Here is a 22,645-nt window from a genome sequence, read left to right on the forward strand (position 1 = left end):
AAATCTGTCCTTACCACTTCAACTAGCATCCAGCTTTGTTTACCTTTGACAATGTTAATATAACCCATTTCAGAGCCATCTCAAATAGGAAGAAAACAGGTTTTGACCTATGAATTAACTGGGCAAGCTGCCTGGGAGCACAGCTTTTATTTGACGACAGGGTCCAGAAAGAGAGAAAATGTACAAGTTCTAAATCTAGAGAGGGAAACTTGAAATGGACTGAAGGACTGGGGCGGGGGCGGGGGGGCCGTACCGTGAGCTTCTGATCAAGTACGGCACGGTGGAAATAGCATGAGCTTTATCGAATACAAGGAGACCTGGCTTTGCCCACTTACAAGCTTTTGTGACCTGGGGCCTTGGTCTCCTCATTTATAAACTGTGAGTCACAGTGCCTGCCTCAAACTGCCTGCCTTCTTCATACCAAGGGCTCCTCCAAAGTCATTCTTTCAGAGTTAAATCCACATCTTCAACATCCCGAAAAGTAGAATCCATAAGTACATACATTTGGGCTCCAGGATATGCTCTGATGAATTAGTCAATGTCTCAGTGGTCAATTAAGTCACACAAGATATTTTTTCAGGGACAAGTACAATTTATTTCTATAATATATTTCACATCACAAGCTGAACCCATAGAAGCTGCCTGTCAGTACACTTCCTGGGGTCCTTTCTCTCTGACCAGACGGCTGGGACCTTCTGTACCATGCTGCCTTAAGCTCCCCATTTGTATCTTGTCATGGGTCATGAACCTCTGTGAGAATCTGATAAAGTGATGGGCTCTCTCTTAAGAAAAGTGCACATACACATAAGCACACTAATTCAGCATACAATTCTGAGGGGCTCAGCAACTCCCTGAAACACATTCTTGGATTCTGGCTGAAACCCCTGGTCTAAACCATCGCCTGCAGAGGACAACAGGGCAACTGGAGCCCACACTGAGAGCTACATTCTGGAAAGCTTGGGACGCTGTAAAACTTGATGAGTTTTTTGAAGGCACTTTTCTTTAACATCATCATCTCTTCTGGGAACCTAGAGAAGATTCTGGCCCTGGAGGAGCCACCATTCTTCACGGAGCCATCCGCAGGCAGTGGCTTCTGAGCACTCACAGGCATGCTGTTGCAACTGAAGGAACGCACGGCCTTCTTCTTATTTTGCACAGACAAATAATTGAACAGGAAGGAGGATAGCTTGTGCTTGGTGACGTCTGGGGCCTCTTCTGAAAAGCAGTCATCATCAAGTGGGTCAAAGAGGGTTTCAAGATGGCAGCTGTCTTCCCTTTTCATAGGACGGGCTCCCACACACTGAGGCTGCTTGATGATCTTCCTGGCCTGGGCTTGGTCATAGCCTGCCCCATTGGCAGACTGAAGGGACATCCCATTGGCCAAGGCTCTGGGGCCCGTGGTTAGGGGGATGAGGTTCCCAACCTGAGAGCTAGGTTGGGAAGTACAGTGCTGACTCAGGATGAGAGTAGCAGCATCTCGAATGAGATTCCAGTCTCTTAGGATGTCCCCTCTGGTGGTGAACTGGGATGTCACAGTGAAACGGATGATCAGTTTGTCCTGGATAGTGGCCGGGATGAGGAAGAGACGGCCAGCTTTAGCTAATTCCTTTAATACACTTTCTGTGAGACAATTAGGACCCTGTTTGAAGAATAAAGAGAAATGATGTCTATGTCACATCCCCCCTAAGCATCCCCAGAAGGCCAGTATTTACAGATCCAAGAGGCTGAACAACCACCAAATAACATAATTATAAGCCATGGAAGATGGCATTACCTTTAGGCGAAAAACCACCAGGCCAAGGTGCCTCTTGGCAGGGATTTCAAAGAAAGGGTCATTTCTGACCAGAGACTCAAAATATTTTGCCATTTCAGTGCCCTAAAATTGTAAATATAGAGAGAACTGAAATTAATAATCGGCAAGGGACAATTCTGCATAAAGTTTCACCCTGCTAAATGGGTTTAAACGTCACACCTTTGAACCACAGAGTTCTGAATGGCTTCTGCCTGATTTTCTTCTCCATTTGATGTAGCTCATATTCCAAGCTGGAAAACCTCCCGTGAGCAATGTCCTATTGCTTGTCACATCAGATCCACCTCAGGAACTCATTTCTGAGGGCTCTCTTTCAACTCAGCCCCAGAGCCAGAATGCATGTGCTTTGCAATCAATGCATCTGGCCTCAAATCCTGGCTTCACAGCTTTCTTACTGGTCCAGGTGGCAAGCGAGGGCCAAAACCCAGCCCAATCTCTGCATTCCCAGCCAGATAATTTGTACAGGCTGGATCTGCCCAGAGGAAGAGATTCTTGTTTTCACAGTATGTAGAGGCACCATGTGGGCTGTCAACAGCCCTGTCCATCTCCTAAGCCTACATCTTTCCCTTGCCTCTCAAACCTTTTCATAGCTTATACCTCACATGTTGTTTCATTACCTCCTCTTTTTTTTCATTCCACAGAGAATATATTTTTATACATCCTCCCCACGTACATCATAGACAACTCTCAGGGTGCCTGGGTGGCTCAGTTGAGCACCTGCCTTCAGCTCAGGTCATGATCTCAGGGTCCTGGGATGGAGCCCTACGTCAGGCTCCCTGCTCAGTCTCCCTCTGTGTTCTCTCTCTCTCTCTCTCTCAAATAAATAAATAAAATCTTGGAAGGAAGGAAGGAAGGAAGGAAGGAAGGAAGGAAGGAAGGAAGGAAGGGGAAAGAAAGAAAAGAAAGAGAAAGGAAGAAAGAAAAAGAAAGGAAGGAAGAAGGAAAGAAAGAAAGAAAACTCTGCACAAGTTTAACAAGTACAACATTTCTGTTTGGGATGATGGAAAAAGTTCTGGAAATAGTAATGATGGTTGCACATATTGGGAGTGTACACAATGTCACTGAATTTTACACTTAAAAATGGTTAAAGTGGTCAAGTTTACATTATAGATATTTTCCCACAATAAAAAAATTTAAAGCTTTGTACCATATTAATCTTTCACTGAAGTTTATGTCATTTTTTAAAATTTCCTTTTTTTTTTAAACCTAAGATTATTAACTAAACAAGGACAGGACTTACCTTTTCTTTCATTTCTAAAAAATTTCTTTAAGCATCCAGAAGGATCTCAATAAAATATTTGCTAAGTAATTATTCTCACGTGGTTCTCATTGAATCACCTGGTTCTCAGACTTGATACTCAATTTCAAGAGAACTCAAAGGATTTTAGCTAATCATACCACTTTTGCCCCAGTTTCTCAATTTTGGCCATTACACAGTCAGTTATACAAGGGATACACGTGGCATACAGACAGTCCATCATTGATTGACTATACTAGGTCGGGTTTGGTTTTAATGGAAAAGTTGATGAAGTTGGTATCAAGCAGGATGTGGTCAGGTGGGCCCAGCTGTTATACCAGAAGAATAAGCAGGAAGGATGTTGGGGGACCTCTCTTTCCTTGAGTACACTGGGATCTTTCTTTTCTTTCTTTTTAGGTTTTGATCTATCCTTCTCTTTAAGCCTCTGATCCCAGACTTAGCATTCCCTTCATGGTTGCATACTTTCTTGCTTTCTTGTCCTTCCCCATGTTCACGCCACACTCCCGTTTCTTCTGTCTTAACCTCCTAATTTTCTCAGCGGGGCTCAAGGAAAGTGACTTCCCTGAGGTACAATTGGCACAATGCAGGTCTCCTGGTCACCAAGTACATGCTCCTCCCACCATGCTCTGCTGCTTCCTACAACGTAAGCTGATTGTGACAAGGTAGAAGCAGGGGCCAGGGGAGAGGGGAAATGGCTCAGCATCCCTGCCACCTTCATGAGTAAGGAAAGCATTGCTGCTACCCATGCCCTGAACCAATCTAGGTCGAGGGTGGGCAGACTACAGCCCCAAGGCCAAACACAGCGCCTTCCTGGAACATAGCCATGCCCATTTGTTTATGTATTGTCTACGGTGGCTTTTGTGCTACAATGTCGGAATCGAATAGTTGCAACAGAAACAGTATGGCTCACAAAGCCAGAAACGGTTACTGTCTGTCTTTTACAGAAAAAGTTTACCAATCCCAATTGTAGGTGATAGAAAATGATGAATGATGATGATGATGTTGATGAGGGGAGTCATCTGTTATCATTAGAAGAAGGGAAAAAAAATGGAGGATGGGGAAGGGGAGGAAGAGGAAGATGCAGCAGAAGGAGAAGGAGGAGGAAAGGAAAGAAAGAATATTCATTGAATACTTAGGTGAGTATTAGGTCCTGTACTAAGTAAGGGCTTTATATGTATTATCTCATTTAATCATCACCATTAACCTTTGAGACGTATTATCATTTTCCCATCTTATAAATCAGGAAGCCAAACACAAAAGTTTAAGTAATTTGTCCAAGGTCACCAAACAGTAAAGGGTAGAACAGAAAAACCAAACCCAGATCCCATGCTCTAAAGCATTACTGTATTACAGAGAGATACGCATCTTGGTTTTACATAACCTTCAAGAGCTCACATAATAGAAGACAGCCCAAAATTGTGAAGAGAGAAGGCTTTCCACTCTTCAGCAGCGCAATTACCATCTTTGAGCCTTGCTTCTGATATGGGGCTGGTCAGGGTGACCATCCCAAGCATTGTTGTAAGAATCTAATGAAACACTATAAGGTATTTTTAAAACTTAAGACCCTATGCAAGTAATAATTACGATCTCAGTCAAGTTGAAGAAATAAAATTAACTCACAACGACTCTGTTTTGGTTCCACCCCTTACGGTTGTGGGACATTGGTCCCCTGTGAGCTCAGTTTTATAAGTGTGCTTGAGTAGGTGATCTTAGGAATGCCAAGGAAGCAGTGACCGTGACTAGGGCAGATGGAATAGTCAGGGAAGCTCCTGGGAGAAATGAAACGTAATCCTTTAACAACATTTGGAGAAGAGAAAGAAATCCAGAAGGACAAAACACAGGTGAAGGTGCAGAGGCAGACTGAGGATACAGCTGTAATGGGTCAGTGGGAAGCCTGAGCTAAAATAAAGGCTGATACCCGGGTCCTTGAAAGCCAGGCCCAGGAGTGTGGGCCTAGTGTAGGGAGTGGGGGAACTGATGGGAATTCGGAGCTCTGACTTGCAAGAGGAGCATTAGGGAGTCGGCCAGCACCTACACGCTGCCTATCCAGTCCTCAGTTGCACACAAAAGAGCTTTCTTGGTGACTTGTAACCTCCACTGTCTCATTTCCCGGCCCACTACCTCCAATCTTGAGTCTGAGGATCTTGAGAGAGCACAAAGTGCCTGATGTCCCTACTACATGCCTACTACAGCCACTCACTGATAGACATTCGGTTGCCAAATACCTTGATGTTTATTACAAATGTAAAATTCCCAACAGTAAACCAGTCATAGTTACTGCTTCAACCATTTCATTTGGTTTTGTGTTTATTTCATATAGAAGAAATTCCCTAAAGGGAAGGTAGAAGGGGAAAGACACACAGAATAATAACGGACAATGTCTTCGGACTTATCCACGGCTTTTATCAATGGTTTTGCCTTATTCATAGGTGCTCAGAGAAATGGACGAAAAATGCTGCTAGCCAAAATTCTGTCAAGTCCTGCCCGTTTCATGAAGAATATGACAGAGGGGCCCTGCCTGTCTCACTTACTTCTGGGTCTTATTTCTAGCACAATGATGTTGTTGTTGTTGCTGTTGAGTTCAGTTAAAATAAATTGTACCAAATATTTACCTTCGGTAAATAGGTATTGATACAAAGCAGAGAGGCTTGTTCCAGACTTGGTAGGTTTACATGTCCAAGCCAGAAGAGCCGTGTCTCAGGCATAACCAGGAATGACTCAAATTTTCAGGCAGCTGTGATAATCAGAGTAATTCTTAGAAAGATATGTTCCTACCCCAGACACACACACTGCCCTTTGGTCTATTTTCTTTCTCTCTCTGCAAAACAGGCTCTCAGGCCATCGCTCCCCGGTGCTTGACAACTAACAGAAGGCATAATGAGACCCTCCTGCAGGGGAACAGACAGCAGATAGCCCCCCGGTGCCATGTTCTGCTCAGGATCCCTCGAGCTAACAAAGAAATGGCTACCCTGAATAATCAAGTCCCAGGAGCCCAAGAACAGGTCCAGACACCTGAGCCATACACCGCAGGTCCCCTGGGCAGAAACCAGTCTCCCTCCCCCACAAGGACACACAGCAAGACTACATACATGTCTGACGTGCGCTTGAAGATTCTTCACGCCAAAGGACCGAATCACGAACCAGAGTTTGATAGAGCGAAACCGCCGGCTCAGGGGGATCTGCCAGTGCTAGAACAAAGGTACACAGGGCTGATGGTTAGAGGCGAGGGCGCTGCTCCCTCACACACTCCTTGGCGTTGTCATACCCTGCCTGCCCTGCCCTCCAGGGATAGACGGTGGCACCACGACTCCGGAAGCTGTTGCTAAGGAGAAAAAGCCAAGGCAAGTTACCAAAGGCTGCCCTGTCACGTGGGAAGGTGGCCAAGAGTCACCCTTGCCCAAGAGCATGACAAGTGGAAACCAAGCCCATGACCCTGAACCAAGGAGAAGCCATTTTGCTTCAAATGCTGCTTTAAACATTTCAAACTGATATTCAAGATGGTGCAATACATTTTTTCTTCTTGAAAAGAATCTAAGTTCCTCAAATTGCAGAGAATAGTATTTCTATTCCCCCCAAAATGTAAAGAAGAGTGCTCAAGAGCTGGGACGCTACCAGCCCCGCAGACGTGGGTTTCCCCTCCAGCTCTGCCACTTCCTGGGTGATGCCACCCACTGGCTCCTCGTGAGACCGAGAGCGAGCAGCACCTCCGAGGGAAGTGGCGCGAAGAGAACCAAGGCAAAGAGCTTCACAGGAAGTCGTCAGCAAGCGGTGGCTATTTAGGTGATAAAAATGTGAGCTACAAATCACAGCAGTCTTTCTGCCTAGAGCCAAGATGATCATTATTTAATGTCACGGTCTGGTCCTGACTTCTTCCTGTGACATTCCTGTGACATTCCCGTGCTCTCAGGAGCCATGACTCCAGCTTTCAGGTTTCAAATGAGCATCCACATCTGGGCCTCTATGAAACTAAAATTGACCCTCTGTTCCTGGTAGCCAAATCAACAGAGCTTAAAGTTCAAGGCCGTGGGCACCCTAGATCGAAACATTTTCAAACCAATTTCAAACCAGTTTCACACATCTGAAAACAGACCAAAGGCTTTGGAAAACACTGACAGTTACCCTGATGTGGTAATGTGGTTTCTAATGACCTCTTCTTCAAATGTCAGAAAGCTTCACCACAATTTCTGTTGACCAAAAATAAATATTTGTTCCACTGACATTCGTGTACTCGTCCACAGGATTACCAAATCCTCAAAAATGTGCTCACCTTCACCCTTCACACTCACTTCCTGACCTGGCATGGGCACTCTCCCTTTGGGGACACTGTCCCGTTGTGGATGGACAATGTTTCTCCTATGTCAAGTACTAAGCCTTTGTTCTCCAGCTTGGGGACTTTCGTTTACCAGCAGAGGGCATCAAAACCTGGACACAGGACAAAATCCCTGTGACAGGGAAAGCAGTCAGCTTCATCCCTTAGTAGATGGACACTTTGGGAGAATAATGAATGGATAATAAGAGCCTTCTCTAGAAACATGGCTTCCCAAATGGTTATGGCTAATTGGCTGCTTTATCTCACCAGCAAATTAAAACGAGAGGCAGAGATGATTTTATTTTTTATTTCTTCACACTATGTTCGTATGCCCAGTTGTTCCTCTTGTCACTATTCCAAAACCAATCCATGCTGACCCAGCTAGCTGATATTCTCGGTTAGAGCAGGAAATTTGGACTTAGAAAGGGGGACGTGGCTCTTCTTTAAATCCAGACATTCCCCAAGCCTCCTCTGTGTCCTTCCAAGGTTTTGCAGGTCTCCCCTGCCAAAGGCAAGACAATGCCCCATCTGCTAGTGGGAGCTTGAGGTCAGAAAATCTAGCCCTGATTTTAGGTGGTGCCAGAGCCCAGGGATGAAGTCCGTAAGTCTTCTCTCCCGGGATGCTGCTTATTTCTGGCTCCTCTCAAACATGGCTGGGCTTCTATTTATAGCTACAGCCACCTGGGGGAGAAAGAGCTTGGGTCAGAGCAGCGTGAAGACTCCCAGGATCACAACAGATAGAAGCTTCCATTTTCTAGAAGTTTCTTTTAGACTTGAAAATGGAATCCATAGAATTAGAGGTGGGGGAAGGAAACGCATAAAGCGCACCTTCTGGATGTGGAAATATAAATAATAAGGTTTCCCTGGACCAGTGCTACGAAAAGTATAATTCAATATTTTTTATAAAAAGTTATCTAGAAGAAAGAGAGTACCATAAAATGTCCAAACTGATGGGAACAAACCACAGAAAGATGTCATGACACTGGTGGGAACACACAAGCAAACAAAAAGGTAACACGAGATCCAAAATGGGCAAAGGTAAGATAATGCTCTTAAGTTATGATGATCCAAATACACTTATGGAAGAATGGGTACCATTTCCCATTTCACACTCAAGAAAGAAACTTAGAATTATCCCTGAAGAGCTCTGCCCCTTGGGATGCTGTGGAAATGTTTTTTTAATTAAAAAGTTGCTGAAAACCTACCAGACAGGGCAGTGAAGATGCAAGAACCATTATTTGTCTATTTTTAGCAACCTCTCGAGGGTCTGTAAGCTGAGTACCTACAATTCCAATCAAAAATCTAAAGGAAGTGTGAGCTGGTCTGAGGGAGAATAAGCAATACAATCAAGAGATAACAGAGCAGGACGCCTGGGTGGCTCAGATGGTTAAGCATCTGCCTTCGGCTCAGGTCATGATCCCAGGGCCCTGGGATCAAGTCCCGCATTGGGCTCCCAGCTCAGCGGGGAGCCTGCTTCTCCCTCTGACCCTCTCCCCTCTGATGCTGTTTCTCTCTCACTCGCTCTCTAAAAAATAAATTTAAAAAAAAATCTTTAAAAAAAAAAAGAGATGACAGAGCTATTATTTTAGGACTAAAAGGCCAAGACATTTCAGTTGCCCAAGGAGATAAGACAGAACCATCTCTTTACAAACTGAGTCACAGACACCAGGCATTGCTCTCTCTGCCTCACAGCATTAACTCATTTAATCTCACGACAAGCCTAAGAAGCCAATATTATTATCATCATCCTCATTTTACAGATGAGGAAACCAAGACACAGAGGTTAAGTCATTTGACCAAGGCACAAAAGGTTAATGAATGGAGGAACAAGGATTCAAACACAGGCCATCCGGCTTTAGCACCTCAACGCTTAACCGCTTTGCTATAGCGAATCTCTGCAGCTTAAAAGAAGAACTTTTAGCAATATTAGCCCTACCGTCAATTGAGCATTTGCCACAGTCCCAAGACTGCATTAAGTGATCTATACGTATGTTCCCATCTCAGCCTCTGTGAGTCAGGGCCTGTGAAATCAGGATCACTGTGCCCATTTTACAGATGAGGAAGCCACAGCTCAGAGAGAGCCACTAAGTTTCCCAAAGGCCCACTGCTGGGGTAGCATTTCAAACCAAGCTCGTCTACTCTGCTCTGATGCCTCCCGTTGGCCACGGGTATAACTGGTTTACGTCTCTGTCTCCCCTACAATTAAAGAAAAGGCTCCTCTTCAAACTGAAGAGTAAATCTGAAGAATTCATTTCCCCAGGAGATAGTACAGGCTGAAAACGTGGGCAGGTTCAAGAGATGGAGGTGCAACTAGCTGAGAAGGCCAGGACCAGCTGGCAGCATCCAGAAACTCAGGAAGGGGACCTGTGCCCCCACCCCCTCCCGTGGAGCCTCCCACGTGCCTCCACCGCCCTGGGGACAAAAGATGAAAGCAATTCAAGCAAGAAGCGTCTTTCCCTGCCCACGGAGATTCTCCACCCTTCCCTGCTGCTGGGCACTAAGCAGAAAAGATTATCCAAGACGGAGACAGAAGGGAATCGAGTCACTCATGGTAGAAAAGGCATCTCTGGAAATTAAGGAATGCCACACATATTCAGGAAATGGGCATATTGCCTCAGAGGTTGGTCTCATTTTCTAGGCTTTTTAACAGTTTTCTGGGTTTCATTCGATATGCTTAGAAACCGAAGGCATACAGCAACATATTATGGGATGGGTCCACAATATGCCAATTTCGGATGGAAGCCCACATCAAGGAGACCTTCTGGGGTCAGGTGCAGTGAGCTTCCATCCCAGAGGCCGTCTCTGGCCACTCACCATGAAGTCAGTGGCCGTGCCTGAGTCGGCATGCCTGAGGTAGATGGGGTTCACGCTGAAGGTCTGCTGCAGCTTGTACTTGTCCTTGACCCTGTGGGTTTCCAAACAGGCATTAGTGGCTGAGGCCTCTCCGGAGGAAGCAAGGCTTCCCCATGGGCTGGAAGCTTGGCTGCCCCACTCACCAGAAGCCAGTACAGTCAAAGTGCACCATCATCCACTTGGAGGGATTAAAGGTGAAGGAATCGGCGTACTCGATGCCCTTCAGAAACCCCCGGAACTCGGGGCACAGGAAGGCCGTGCCTGCGTACGCAGCATCGATGTGGAGCCACAACCCCTCAGTGGCACCTGAGGAGACAAATGTTGCCTGGCTGGGAGGCAGGCCTGGGGGGAGGGGCGGCACATGGACGGGAAGGGTGGGGGCCTCCGGAAGGGAAAATCCACGGAGCTACAACCGGCCTTTTGCTCTCACCGGCCAGAGGGTCCACAGGCTAGAAGTTCCTGGCACAGAAAGCAACTCCCCGCTGGTCCGCTGGTCGGGAGAGCAAGGTTAATGCATCTAACAAATGTTCCAGAAGGGATGTCTCTCTTTCCTAGTGGGTTTCTTGCTTGGGGATTTTAAGCAACCCCATTTGGGTTTCTTCCCCGCCTATATCTTCCCCCATGGTTTCCCCTACCCTACCATTTTCCTTTCCTTGGGCTAGAATAGAAAATATTTGACAGTGCCTCCTTTACCCTGTGTTTCGCATATGGCCTGTTTTAAGTTGATTTTGACATACAAATGAGAGGGCACGAAAACCCGGGACTCTCCCACTGTTGCTTCCTAAAGAGGATGCAAGGCAAGGGCTGGGGGGGAGCTCTAAGCCCCAGTCCACTGCTGGGAAAAGCAGTGCCCTGGCTGCCTTGGGACCTTCGGTGTCTCTTCTTAAGCTCTCTGCACTGACCCACGAGGGGGCAGATAATGCCACGGAGCTAGTTTCAGGTTCTTGCTCTAGGGACCAGTCTAAAGTTCGTGACTCTTCCTAGCCAAACGAGGCAGACACTTACAGATGGGGCCCAGCTCTGCCAGGCAGTCAAATGCACAGACCCCAGTGGTCCCCAATGTAGCACACACCTGAAGGAAAATAAAGGAAGTTAGTGTGGGAAGGTGGGCTCATGTGACCCCATTGGCCTGAAAAAAAAGATGTAACCACAGCTATTATCTATCCTACCCATCCCACTGGAAGAGCGTGTATTTCACATTACATTTTGCCGTGACCCACAGTAAGAAATACATTTTATATAGCAATCTAGTACATGTGTGCATTTGAAAGAAAAGTTTCGCCAAACCATACAGTTCTGGCTATAGGAATGCACTCTGATGGTTTGTATTCTTAATTGTTTCTTATACGGATTATGACCCACAAAATTTATTTCCTAACACACCAACGAATAGCAACTCATAAACATCGTATTTGACAATTGTTCTGCTTTTTTTTTTTTTCAGCATGTTACTTGCCTAAATTCTGCCCAAATTCCTTCCTCGCCTCCAGGTCCTATCATTCTAAGCCGAGAACCCGTTCTGACTTACAAAAACAGGCACCAAGCCCCGTTCCTTGTCCTCCTTGATGGCTTTCTGAAGAGCCTCCCCTCGGAGTGAGAAGTTGTCGTCCACAGGCAGAAACTTCATCTTCACCAGGGAAATCAAACCAGCTTTTTCCACTGAGGAGTGAGCCTAGAAGGACCATGGAAACTTGTCAGCAGAGTCCACCAGGGATGAGCAACCCCCAGAAACTGCTGAAGCCAGACTAGGGGAATCAAAAATAACATTTGCTGTGTGTCTCCCCCACCATGGTCCCTGGAGAGAGCTTCTGAGGCCTGTGCCGCCCTGAGCTCCAGCATACTCATGTCTAGAAAAAAATTACTCAAGAACGAAGATTCCAGAAGCCAAGCCCTGACCCCAGGGTTTGGCCTGTACTGGGCAACTCACCTGGTCAGAGGCGTAGGCAATGAGCCGGGCGTTCAGGGAGGACTCATCTGCCCCGGGTTCAGATGCTTTCATTTCCAAGATTTTGTCCTTCCTTGCTGCCAGCAAGGCAATCAAGGTGGACTCGCTGACTGTGCTCTGTAGTGGAGGAAGGATTACCGGTGGCAGCCTCTTCCTCTGATCCCTTGGCATATTCCCCTGGCCCCTGCCTAAAGGGTTGTCCTTTCTCCTGACTCACAGGTCTATCCCACATTCTCCGTTCACAACACCCTATGCATTCCTGGGACACCAGCCTCTCTTCCAATTGCCCCGGGAAGTCATGAAAGCAAATTTGCACCCAATACCAACATCTTTGAGAGGCCACAGACCAAAAAGAGACTGCTCAGCCTCTGCTAGATACAAATTTGCCTATAGATATGTTTGTTCCCCATATAAAGCTTGCTAAAAAGAAAGAACTTTTCATTTATTCAGTTTAGACATGGAAATGGAGTTTGTTTCTAAAGGGACATTCCCGAGAGAGTGGGTTCTGGCTTAATGTGAGAGGCTGGTCACTTTGGCCTTGGTTCTGTTACCAGTGGCTCCCGTGACCTTTGGCTACCGTTGCCCCTCCGGGGACTCTTTTCTGTTTATAAAATGAAAAGCACCCCTTCGGCTGCCTCCCAGAGTGGGTGTACTAATTAATTATCCAAATGAAGGCTGGTTAGGACTTTGTTTTGGCCATGACTGTGGGAATCCGGTGGGCCCCTCAGCAACCTCACAGAATTCTTAAAGGTTTCTCATCATTCATTCACTTGGTCTTTGGTGTCTTTGCTTCTTGAACTCTTCCTACGGATATAGCTCCCTGCTCTCCCTGCTAAAAAGCCTGGCAGATAGCCAGGTATAGATCAGATCCCACTAGATATTCAGCGTCTGGATATCACTCTGCAACAAGGAAGCCAGCAGAATAGTAATAATAATAATTCGTAGTTTACAAAACGTTCTGTCATCCCACTGGCTCCTCATAAAACCTCTCGGAGGTACTTGTGATTCCCGTCTACAGATGAGGATAGCAATGCTCAGAGATGTTACAGGACTGAACATGGCTGATGAATACAGGAGGAAGCGCCATTTGGATGTAGATGAGCGTGTGTTTAAATCCTTTCTTCCACTTACCAGCGGGGCAACTGGGGCAAGTTTTTAAACTCTCTGAGCTCCAGTGCTCTAATCTCAAAAATTGGTGATGATACTATTTACCTACAGAGTCCGTGAGATAATTAAATGAAAAGCAAGATCCCGTACAGCAGACATTTAGCATGTCTCGCAGATATACTATCTGAAGTTGTAACTATCTGCAAACGACCCAGAAGGTCCCCAGCATGCAGTAATTTGCCTTCCTTGGGAGGATTTTAATCTCATTGCAAGACTGGAGAGAGAGGGGGAGTCATTCAGCTAGCAAATGAGCCTAGCAAAATTTCCAGGTCTCATCTCAGGTGAGCATGGCTATTTTTATTTTAAAGAAGGGCTCATTCAGGGGCACCTGGGTGGCTCAGTTGGTTAAGCTTCTGCCTTTGGCTCAGGTCATGATCCCAGGGTGCTGGGATTGAATCCTACATCAGGCTCTCTGCTCAGGGGGCAGCCTGCTTCTCCCTCTCCCACTTCCTCTGCTTGTGTTCCCTCCCTGTCAAATAAATAAATAAAATCTTAAAAAAAAAGAAGAAGAAGAAGAAGAAGGGCTCATTGAATGTTCATATCCACTCTCTGAGGAAAACACTGTTGCTCTATTATTAGTTATTATTATCTCTATCTTAGAGGTTGTAAAACCAGGAAAATTATGTATTAGAGTAGAATTCAAGAATCTGGGGGTCCTCAAAGGTCTCAGAACCAAGCCCTCATAAATGTCAAGGTTTATAGATGCAAAAGTACACATCAGTATGCACAGTCAGCGCGAGGCGCCCAGCAAGCTCCACTATGCCGATGGCTCTTAACAACACAAGAAATCTTTGAGAAACTATCATTTGACAGATATCCAAATGATAGTGTTGTAGGATAAAATAAATCAAATGATGGTGTTCATTTTTCTCACTGCCCAGGGTCTCCTGGACCCAGGAGGGAGGGCAAGAAGTCTCTCCTTATCTTCTCTTTTCCTTTTACTGGAAGGTGTTAAATGATTCAAGGCAGGGGAGGGGTCGGGTAAGAAACAAAGAAACTGAATTGAGCAGTACTGGAAATGTGACCATGGGTGGACTTCTTAATCTTTTTCAAAGAAAAAGGAGAAAAAGAAGCGTGGCGGTGGCAGCCACAGTGGGAGTGTGGTGACCATCATGGTGACCATCAGGATAATGACGATGGCTAATGGCAAGAGGATGATGGCAGTGACAGTGGCGGAGGGGGGAGCCTCCGTGGACAACAGGAGAATGGCCTGCGCCAGGGTTCAGCTTATCTTTCACTACTCAGCCCCCAAGCTGGGAGGAGCTTTGCCAAGGTAGGCACCTGCAGGACGCCTCCTCCCTGGCTGCCTGGGTGGTGGTGCAGGAAGTGCTCTGGGAGTCCCAGCATTTTCGCCAGCCAGTCCATGACATTCATCTCCAGCTCCGTGCATGCAGGGCTGGAGGCCTGGAAGAGGGAAAGCAACTTCATCCAGACAGCCCCCAGGACACCAAGATATCCCCCCACCAGCCCCAGAAACACATCTGTCTCTGCCCTGGCCCTCCCTGCACCCCCACGCTATCAATGGGAACCTGGCCTATCTCCTCCCTCCCAGAGAAGGGGTCCGTGTCAGGCCCTGTGCCCCATTCCCACCCCATCCTCTGCCACAACAGAGAGGGAAAAGGATGTAGGGCTTTGGATTGATGACCCGCCCTCAGTGGGCTGGAGTCTTTCCTAACTCCCAAAGTTCCATGGAGAAACAGCCCTAGAAATGATCGCTTCCATTTGGCTTCCCTAGTCCCTAAAATACCCAGGTGAGCAGCATCCTGAAGGCCAAGGGCAAGTTTTAGGACTAAGAAAGAAAGCACTCCTTCCTAGAAAAGGTAGCAACTCTCCCCCCTCCCCCCTTGAAGCCCTCCCCCTCCCTGACACACCCTGTAACAGTTCAGGCTTAAAATATAAAGCTGTTGGGCGCCTGGGTGGCTCAGTCGGTTAAGCGACAGCCTTCGGCTCAGGTCATGATCCCGGAGTCCCGGGATCGAGTCCCGCATCGGGCTCCCTGCTCGGCAGGGGGTCTGCTTCTCCCTCTGACCCTCCCCCCTCTCGTGCTCTCGCTCTATCTCATTCTCTCTCTCAAATAAATAAATAAAATCTTTAAAAAATAAATAAATAAATAAATAAATAAATAAATAAATAAATATAAAGCTGTTCTCAGAGGCTTCTGGCACAATTTAAAGCAGCTCGGCCCTTAGGGGGTGATTAAGGGGAGTCTGAGAATATATCCCTAACCCCTCACAGACAAGAGCCCAGGGGAAGTTATACCCATAGGCACCAAAGTGCTTAGTTAGGATCACAAACTGTAGCAATGACCAGATCTCAGTCCAAATGTCACCTCGGTCTCTACGAGCTGTGTGATCCTGGAGACGTAAGTTACCAAGCCTCCATTTCTTTATCTGAAACAGGCCAATACTCATGATTCCATAGGGTTAAAGGATAAGATGAGATCATTTCTATGAAGTTCAAGCTCAAAGAATGTAGCCGTTATTAATGTTTAACTTAGAACCCCCGTTCGGAGATCAGGACAGAATGTGCCTGCCCCAGGATGACACTTTCTGCTCTGGGTCCAGCTGCCACCAGTTACAGCTACGGCCACGGTTACTCACCCAGGTGAATCCCAAGCAGTTGATGGCATCGGCCAGCATGTCTCCCAGCAGCGACGGCCAAGAGGTGAGGGCTGGGTAGTAGGCATGCATGTGGGGGCTCTGCCAGTGCACCACCTAGAGGAACAGCGTGTCCATGTGTGGCACCAGGAAGCAGGTCTGGGAGGCTTTCCTCTAGCAGAGGCCCTCCCTGGCCACTCTAGAGATGGGCTGACCCTTGTAAGACAGTCCAGTAAATGACACAACTCCATAAAAACATAAAACATATTCCTGGTGTTCCTGCCACCCACATGTCTCATCTTCTAGGCTACCTCATCAGTGGGGCACTTGTATGTATGCAAAGACCAGAAGGGCATATGCAAAACGAAAACTGGCATAGTAATTAGGGTTGTGGTTTCCGGATAGTGTTCACCTCAGTCTCCCATGCTTATCCCCATGCCACCGCTGCCCAGTAATAAAAGGAAGAGGAGACTATGAGCTCCAGAAGAAGAGGTTGCTTGTCCCATCCAGTTTCTTGCAAAAAGCATCCTTTGTTTTATGGGTCGCCGAGCTCTCTGGGCACACAGCTCCCACAGAGGGTCAGTGTGAATGGATTCAAAGCCATCCTTCGTTTCCCAGTGAGGATGGAGAAAGGAGAGAAAAGGGCGGGCGAAGCGCCAGCCCTCGGGCCTGGGACCCCTACCTCCAAGTTAAGCCCTGAGCCCACAGTCAGACTGAAGAACCGGATGTAAGCAGGAGCCAGGTGGATAGACAGGGCCCCACCACAACAGGCTCCCTGGCCTCATTAATTATCTAATCCGGCTTCATCTCCTTGTTGATGAAGATGCCCTGTACATTTCTGCATTTGTGCTTTTGAGCAATGCTGTGTCTCCTGACAAGCAGGCACGTCCCACACTAACAGAACCTTCCAAAACCTGCCAATTCCTAGAAAGCTACCAAACACTCACTTCCTCCACAAACCCTTTCCCAGTTCCCCAGCCCCCTCTGATCCTTTCCCTGAACCCATGGAACCCTCTCATTCTAGATGTCCCACCCTACTGAGAACTCATTAGTCAACATCTTAGTGTACAGAAATTCTTGTAATCCCTCACTAGCAAGGACAGTGCCCTAGACAATGTGTGTGGTAGAAGGAGTATACGATTCAAGTCCAAGGACACAGGTTCCAGTCCCACCTTTGTCCCTAACCAGCAGTGTGACTTTGTAGGTTTATTGTGAAGCTAATGAACTTAAGCTCCAAGGTCCCGTGTTTGCATGGGTCTTTTTTGAGAAAGACACTTAATTTTATTTTCTTACAAGGGATCTCAAAATTTATATATGATGCAGACCCCATAAAAACAGGGTACTCCTCTGCACCTTAATTTCCCAGCATAAAATAAATCCTGTTTCCTGGGGTTGTCATGTGGATTGATCTGGGAGGAAATTGGCAAAATGTAAAGCACTAAGGTTAATGATGAGTTAATCACATGGTGATAGACACATCATATAATCTGACTTGACTCTTAGATAATCAGACCTCTTCCTCTGGTTTTTGCCAGGCGAAATATGTGGAAGGCAACAACGATATCTTCCATTTCCCCATGCTTCATCTCATTTAATTCTCAGAGTACCCCTATGAGATAGGTTCTCCCGGTAACCCGTTTTACAGATAAGAATCGGGGCCGGCTAGTGTGAAGCAGCATCTCTGTGAGGTGTGTGTGATCACCCAAGGCTCTCTGACCCCAGGGCCCAAGCTCCTGAACAAGGTGGCACCCTGCCTTCTCTCCCTCAGCGGCTCTCTCTCTCTACCCCCATGAAGCGCAGAGGAGGTCTTTCTAACCAGAGTTGGAATTAAAGCAGAAGAGCAGTTAATCTCTTTGTGTCTAGGAGATGGCAGGGAGGGAAAAATGAATCCAGTCTTCACTGCGGTGTTGGTCAACGTGAGAAAGCGAAGGGCCCATCGCTTTCAGGCCATCTCTCAGAGGCATTGGAAGACTGGGCCCTCATTATCAGTGTCCTTAGTGGCAGTATTTTGGAAACCCCAAAGAAGGGCTTCCATCCCCTAACCCTATCAAGAGGCAATTATCTGTTCTTGCAAGATAAATATGATAAGATAAGCCAGAGGAACCCTTATCAAGAACAGACAGACCTCTGTTCCAGAAATGAGCCTCTCTGACCACACCCTCAGCAACTGTTGGAATTACAATCAACAAATCAGCTCATTTCCACCCCCTCTGACAGTTGCTCTCAGTCTCACTACCAAATTACAGTTGGTCCCTCAGCAGATTACATTTTACAGAATGAAATCCATGAGATAATCTTATCGGGGTGCTAGCTTTACGATAAAGTGTAATGATACAGAAATTTTGCAAAAGATGCTTGTGAAATAGGCTGAGTGGTCAGAGAGAGATGACTAATTGGTTTTGTACAAACCTGCCGACCACTACGTTTGTACAGACTTACTCTGAGTTTGGATAATTTGTCATCCCTGCCTCCGGGCATATTTCTGTCCCATCTAAAGCTTTTAGGGGATGATGGAAGCAAATCCCAAGTCAGCCTCGGGAGGTGTCTGGACACATGCCGTTCAGGACACCAGTGCCCCAAGCAGACAGAGTAAAGAGAACAGCCAGCATGTTGGGGTCCCACTGAAGGGCGGCACCTGGGTGCGCAGGCTCAGGCTGGAGCACTCAGTCATACACGAGAGGAGGTATCAGTGTAGGAGAAAGAGCCTGTGGAATAAGACTGGCCCAGGGCTAAAATCTTGGATCTGCCACCCTACAAACTCTGTAACTTTGAGAAAACAATTAACATCCCTGAGCCTCAGTTTCCTCATTTGTAAAACAGGGATTGTAGGGTCACTGTAGGATAGACCCAGCCAGCCTGTAACGGGGCTCATCCAGGGCCTGGCATGTGACATGGAGCTCAGTAAAAGGCAGCCCTTCTGTGGGAGGAAGACTGGTGCTCTCACTTTTAGCATGAGCACCTTGGCACAGCTCCTCGCCCATGGTGGCCAGGGACAGCATCACAGCCCACAGAGGCGGGCCCCAGCCCAAGCACCAGCCAGCCTCTGTCTGCTCCCTGGCCCTGCCAGTGCCGTCACCAGGCTGTGCTCTTTGTCGCCGGGAATATGATCCAGGGAAAGTTCCTCTCTACTCCTGAAAAGCAGCTCAATCGTAAGACCTCCCTTGGTAGTAAAGGACACCATTCCCACCTCCAGGAGGAGAAACGAGGGGGCTGCCAGGGTCTCATTCAGCTCCCAGGACCTCTCTATGTGACAATCGGGGTGCCCTAAGGGAGGGTATCTTCTCAGCCTCCTTCCTTCCCGTCAGCCAGTCTCCGCATTCTGTGGGAAAGTCCCTGGCTCTGCCATCTGGGACTTCGGGAACTGTCTCCAGCCTCCTCTCTCTGTCGTGCTCTCCACATTGGCCTTTCCCCTCAGACCCGATGTTCATCCTCACCTCATCCCATTCGACTGTCGTGCATCCATCAGACTAGGCCCTGGGGTGAGGTGCTAACGCCCTCCGGCCTCCCACCCAGCACCACAGGGCAGCCCTGGCTTCAGAATCCTAGTTTCAAAGTCCTGGCCCTCTACATGCCCACACGACAGGCTGGCATTTTGGTGCCCAGGTGGCAGGCTTACCCAAGGCAGGCCACTCTTCAGGCCTACTGCCCGCCCTCCAATGCCCCGAAACCCAGAGTCACCCTTGTGGTGACTGTAGCTCACCCCAGGCATGATGATTCGCTCGATGTCCCCAAAGATGCTGTCCCAGCTGTCGGGTTCCTCGGGAGCACTCTCTGGCAGCTGGGCTCGCAAGTAACCAGGCCGGACGTCCGGAGTCACACGCCGCTCCCGCACAGTGCTCAGGTACTGGCAGATGTACTCCACCATCTCTTTTCCTACACGGGAGGAGGAGATACCAGCCTCATGTCCCCCGACTAGGCCTGGCCAATCCATGCCTGACCCCCTTAGGTCAGGGCCAAGAGACTTGGTGAAGAAGGAGATGGATTCGTGGGCTGATGGGGAGAAGGTCTGATGCCTAGCATCAGCCATGTCTTCAGAATTTAAAAATAAGTGAGGGTGGGGGCGCCTGGCTGGCTCAGTCAGTAGACCATGCAACTTTTAATCTCAAGGTTGTGGGTTTGAGTCCTGAGTTGGGGGAAGAGATTACTTAAAATAAAAAAGGGAGGGCGTCAGTTAGGCGACCAGCTCTTGGTTTCAGCTTGGGTGATGATCTCAGGGTCATGTGATCAAGCCCTGCGTCAGGTTCCAAGCATGGCACAGTCTGCTGGGGACTCTCTCTCCCTCTCCCCATCCCCCTCCACCCCATCTCACCCCACCCCTGGTTCCCTCTCTCTCTCTTAAATAATTAAATAAATATTTTTTAAAAAATGAATGGAAAAATAAGTGAGGGAATGAATGACCAGTGGAGGGAGTGTGTGAGTGAACAAACGAACAAGACAGAAAATCATGAAATATAAAACTCAAGCACTGAAGTAAAATATTTATTTTTCCTCCCCTTTCCCTTATCCATATCAACCTTGATTGTCTCTCCTACCTTTCCTTTCTTCTCAAAAACAGAACATCTAATTAATTCACTACCTTACTGGTTTATCAGAATCTCTGTGGCTCTTTCTACACACACACACACACACACACACACAAACCCTATACTCTTTGTTAGCATAGATGGCAAACTCCCCTGCCAGGTCCTGATACAAGTTGAAAAATCTGCTTGCTCACTATTCCCATTGGACCAGTAATTCTCACTTTTGGACCCCATGGACTTCTTTGAGAATCTGATGAAAACTATGGGCTTGCATGCACAAAAAAGTGGTGTATAATTTCTGAGGCTCATGGCATCCCCAAAGCACAGCCATAGACCCAGACCAAGAATCCTGCACTAGCCTTAAGTCTTGGGAAAATGCAAAACCGTGTCTTTCTGTTTGTTTGTTTGTGTCAGGTTTTTATTTAAATTCTTGTTAGTTAACATATAGTGTAATATTAGTTTCAGGAGTATGCAAAACCAGGTCTTAATCACTCAGTTTCTTTCCCTCTGCTTGCGCCAACACCTCAATGCTTAGGACATTTCTTAGATGCTCAAAAAAAAAAAAAAAATCGAATGAATGAATGAATAAATAAGGAAGAAAAATAGCCAATTCAAATACTCTGAAGTGAGTCTAAATTATTTTTTTCTCCCCTTTCATTTCTCCAGGACAGGGCTTCAGTCTTCAGTGCCTTTGTCTCTCGCTCCCTCTGAGTCTCCCTCTCTGCTTCTCTCCCTTTCTGTGTCTGTGTGCTCATCTCCCTCTCTCTGTCTCTCTCAATATCTATAATTCCTCCTTAGTACTCCTTAGGCTTTTCTTCCCCCTGCAAAAATAATAATAATAATAATAATAAGATAAGATAAAACAGAGAGAAGGAGAAGGAACCTGATTTCTTGCCTCTGCACCAGCTCATGGAAGATTCTCATAAGCAGGACCAATCCCAGGAAAAAACCATGAAAGAGAAAGAGAGGGATTTTGACACCCTTCGCTCTCCTCCAACCCTCGCACAGTTGGTGCTTCTCGTTCCTGCAGCGGCACCCCAGCAGGGCTCTGAGAGCGCTGGACCTGGCCCTGCACTTGCCCAGAGGCAACAAGGAATGTATTCGTGCCCTACACACAGGATGGATGTCCTCGGGAACCTGCTTGAGGCTCTTGGGAAGCCCGGAAATAAGCAAGTGCAGACTTGAGTTGTAAAGCCGCTAGCTACTTAGGTCTGGGTGGAGGGGAGAGGAAAAGTTGGATTTAACGCGGGACAACACCTTAGGGCCAAGAAATCTTAGGCAGCATAACTTACCGGTGGGGAGGAAGATATAAAAAGTCACAAAGAGAAAAATTAGAAGCAACTATCTCCTGTCCCTCTTAAGGAGCCATGCGGGACAACAGGCTAACCGTTTGGTTTCTCTCATTCCACAAGGCTTGGAGATACAGTAGCTGCTCACTAAATACGTAGGAAATGAAGGACTAAGTGAAAGAACAGCACGGACAGACTCACACATACAGAAATGAATACATAGAAAGGATTTGCAGTGACTACAGAATACTCGAGGAAAATTTTTTTCTGCTTCAGAATATGAATAATCCCCTTTTCCCAATGAGGGGCTGGGGAATCCAAATCCTCTCTTCGTGAGAAAGGGGACGGGAAAAGGGAGACACAGGAGAGTGGGAGAGGGAGGATGAAAAAGAGGTTGAGAAAGTTGTGAATTCCGGGGTCCCACATTCCTTCCTCAGGAGGAAGTTTGTGGAAACCAACTCTCGGAGGGCAATTCTACTCCTCCTGTCAAATGACAACCCCCGCCCCCGAGTCTAAGGGCGGAGCCCCAGCACCTGCTCCTGCAGAGGGGGTGCCCAGCGCTCACCTCTCTCTCTGTACTCCTCGGGCTCCATCCTCTGCCCGGGGCTGCGGCGTCTCACAGGCACGGAGGGCACTGAGGGCGGACTCCTGCGCGGCCCGTGTGGGGCTCCATTTAAAGGGTTCTCCCTTCTTCCACCTTAGCTCCACCCACCCTTCGAAGGCCCTTCCTCTAGGCTTCATGAACTCCACCCCTTCTTCCCCCGATTCAGGTCAGGAGATCCAGGATAAAAGGCCCTTCTAAATTAAACAGCGCCCTCAGCAACGCAAACCCGCGGGCAGCCTTTCCGCCCCTGGCCTCGGGCCACGGAGCCCCCGCCTCGGACAGAGCGCCCG

At 47.5% G+C, this 22,645-nt stretch overlaps 1 protein-coding gene across 2 annotated transcripts; it reads right to left on the minus strand.

Annotated features, from left to right (window-relative positions):
* Nucleotides 1–285: 285 nt before the first annotated feature.
* Nucleotides 286–22,645, minus strand: HDC (histidine decarboxylase). 2 transcript variants are annotated; one of them, XM_034994061.1, is made up of 12 exons: nucleotides 22,317–22,645; nucleotides 19,640–19,812; nucleotides 15,943–16,056; nucleotides 14,624–14,746; nucleotides 12,158–12,292; nucleotides 11,759–11,902; nucleotides 11,236–11,302; nucleotides 10,374–10,536; nucleotides 10,192–10,282; nucleotides 6,158–6,256; nucleotides 1,775–1,876; nucleotides 288–1,639 (listed from the first exon to the last, which is right to left on the minus strand). In XM_034994061.1, exons 1-12 carry the CDS (start codon nucleotides 22,342–22,344, stop codon nucleotides 890–892), a joined length of 1,989 nt encoding a protein of 662 aa, XP_034849952.1. In that variant the 5' UTR covers nucleotides 22,345–22,645; the 3' UTR covers nucleotides 288–889. The 2 variants fall into 2 exon arrangements, with proteins under 2 accessions (XP_034849951.1, XP_034849952.1); XM_034994060.1 differs by lacking the exon at nucleotides 22,317–22,645 and having other exon boundaries at nucleotides 286–1,639; nucleotides 19,640–20,209.

The sequence above is a fragment of the Mirounga leonina genome, unplaced genomic scaffold, assembly GCF_011800145.1.
Source record: "Mirounga leonina isolate KUSES-001 unplaced genomic scaffold, KU_Mleo_1.0 Mir_91, whole genome shotgun sequence".
Taxonomy (NCBI): domain Eukaryota; kingdom Metazoa; phylum Chordata; class Mammalia; order Carnivora; family Phocidae; genus Mirounga; species Mirounga leonina.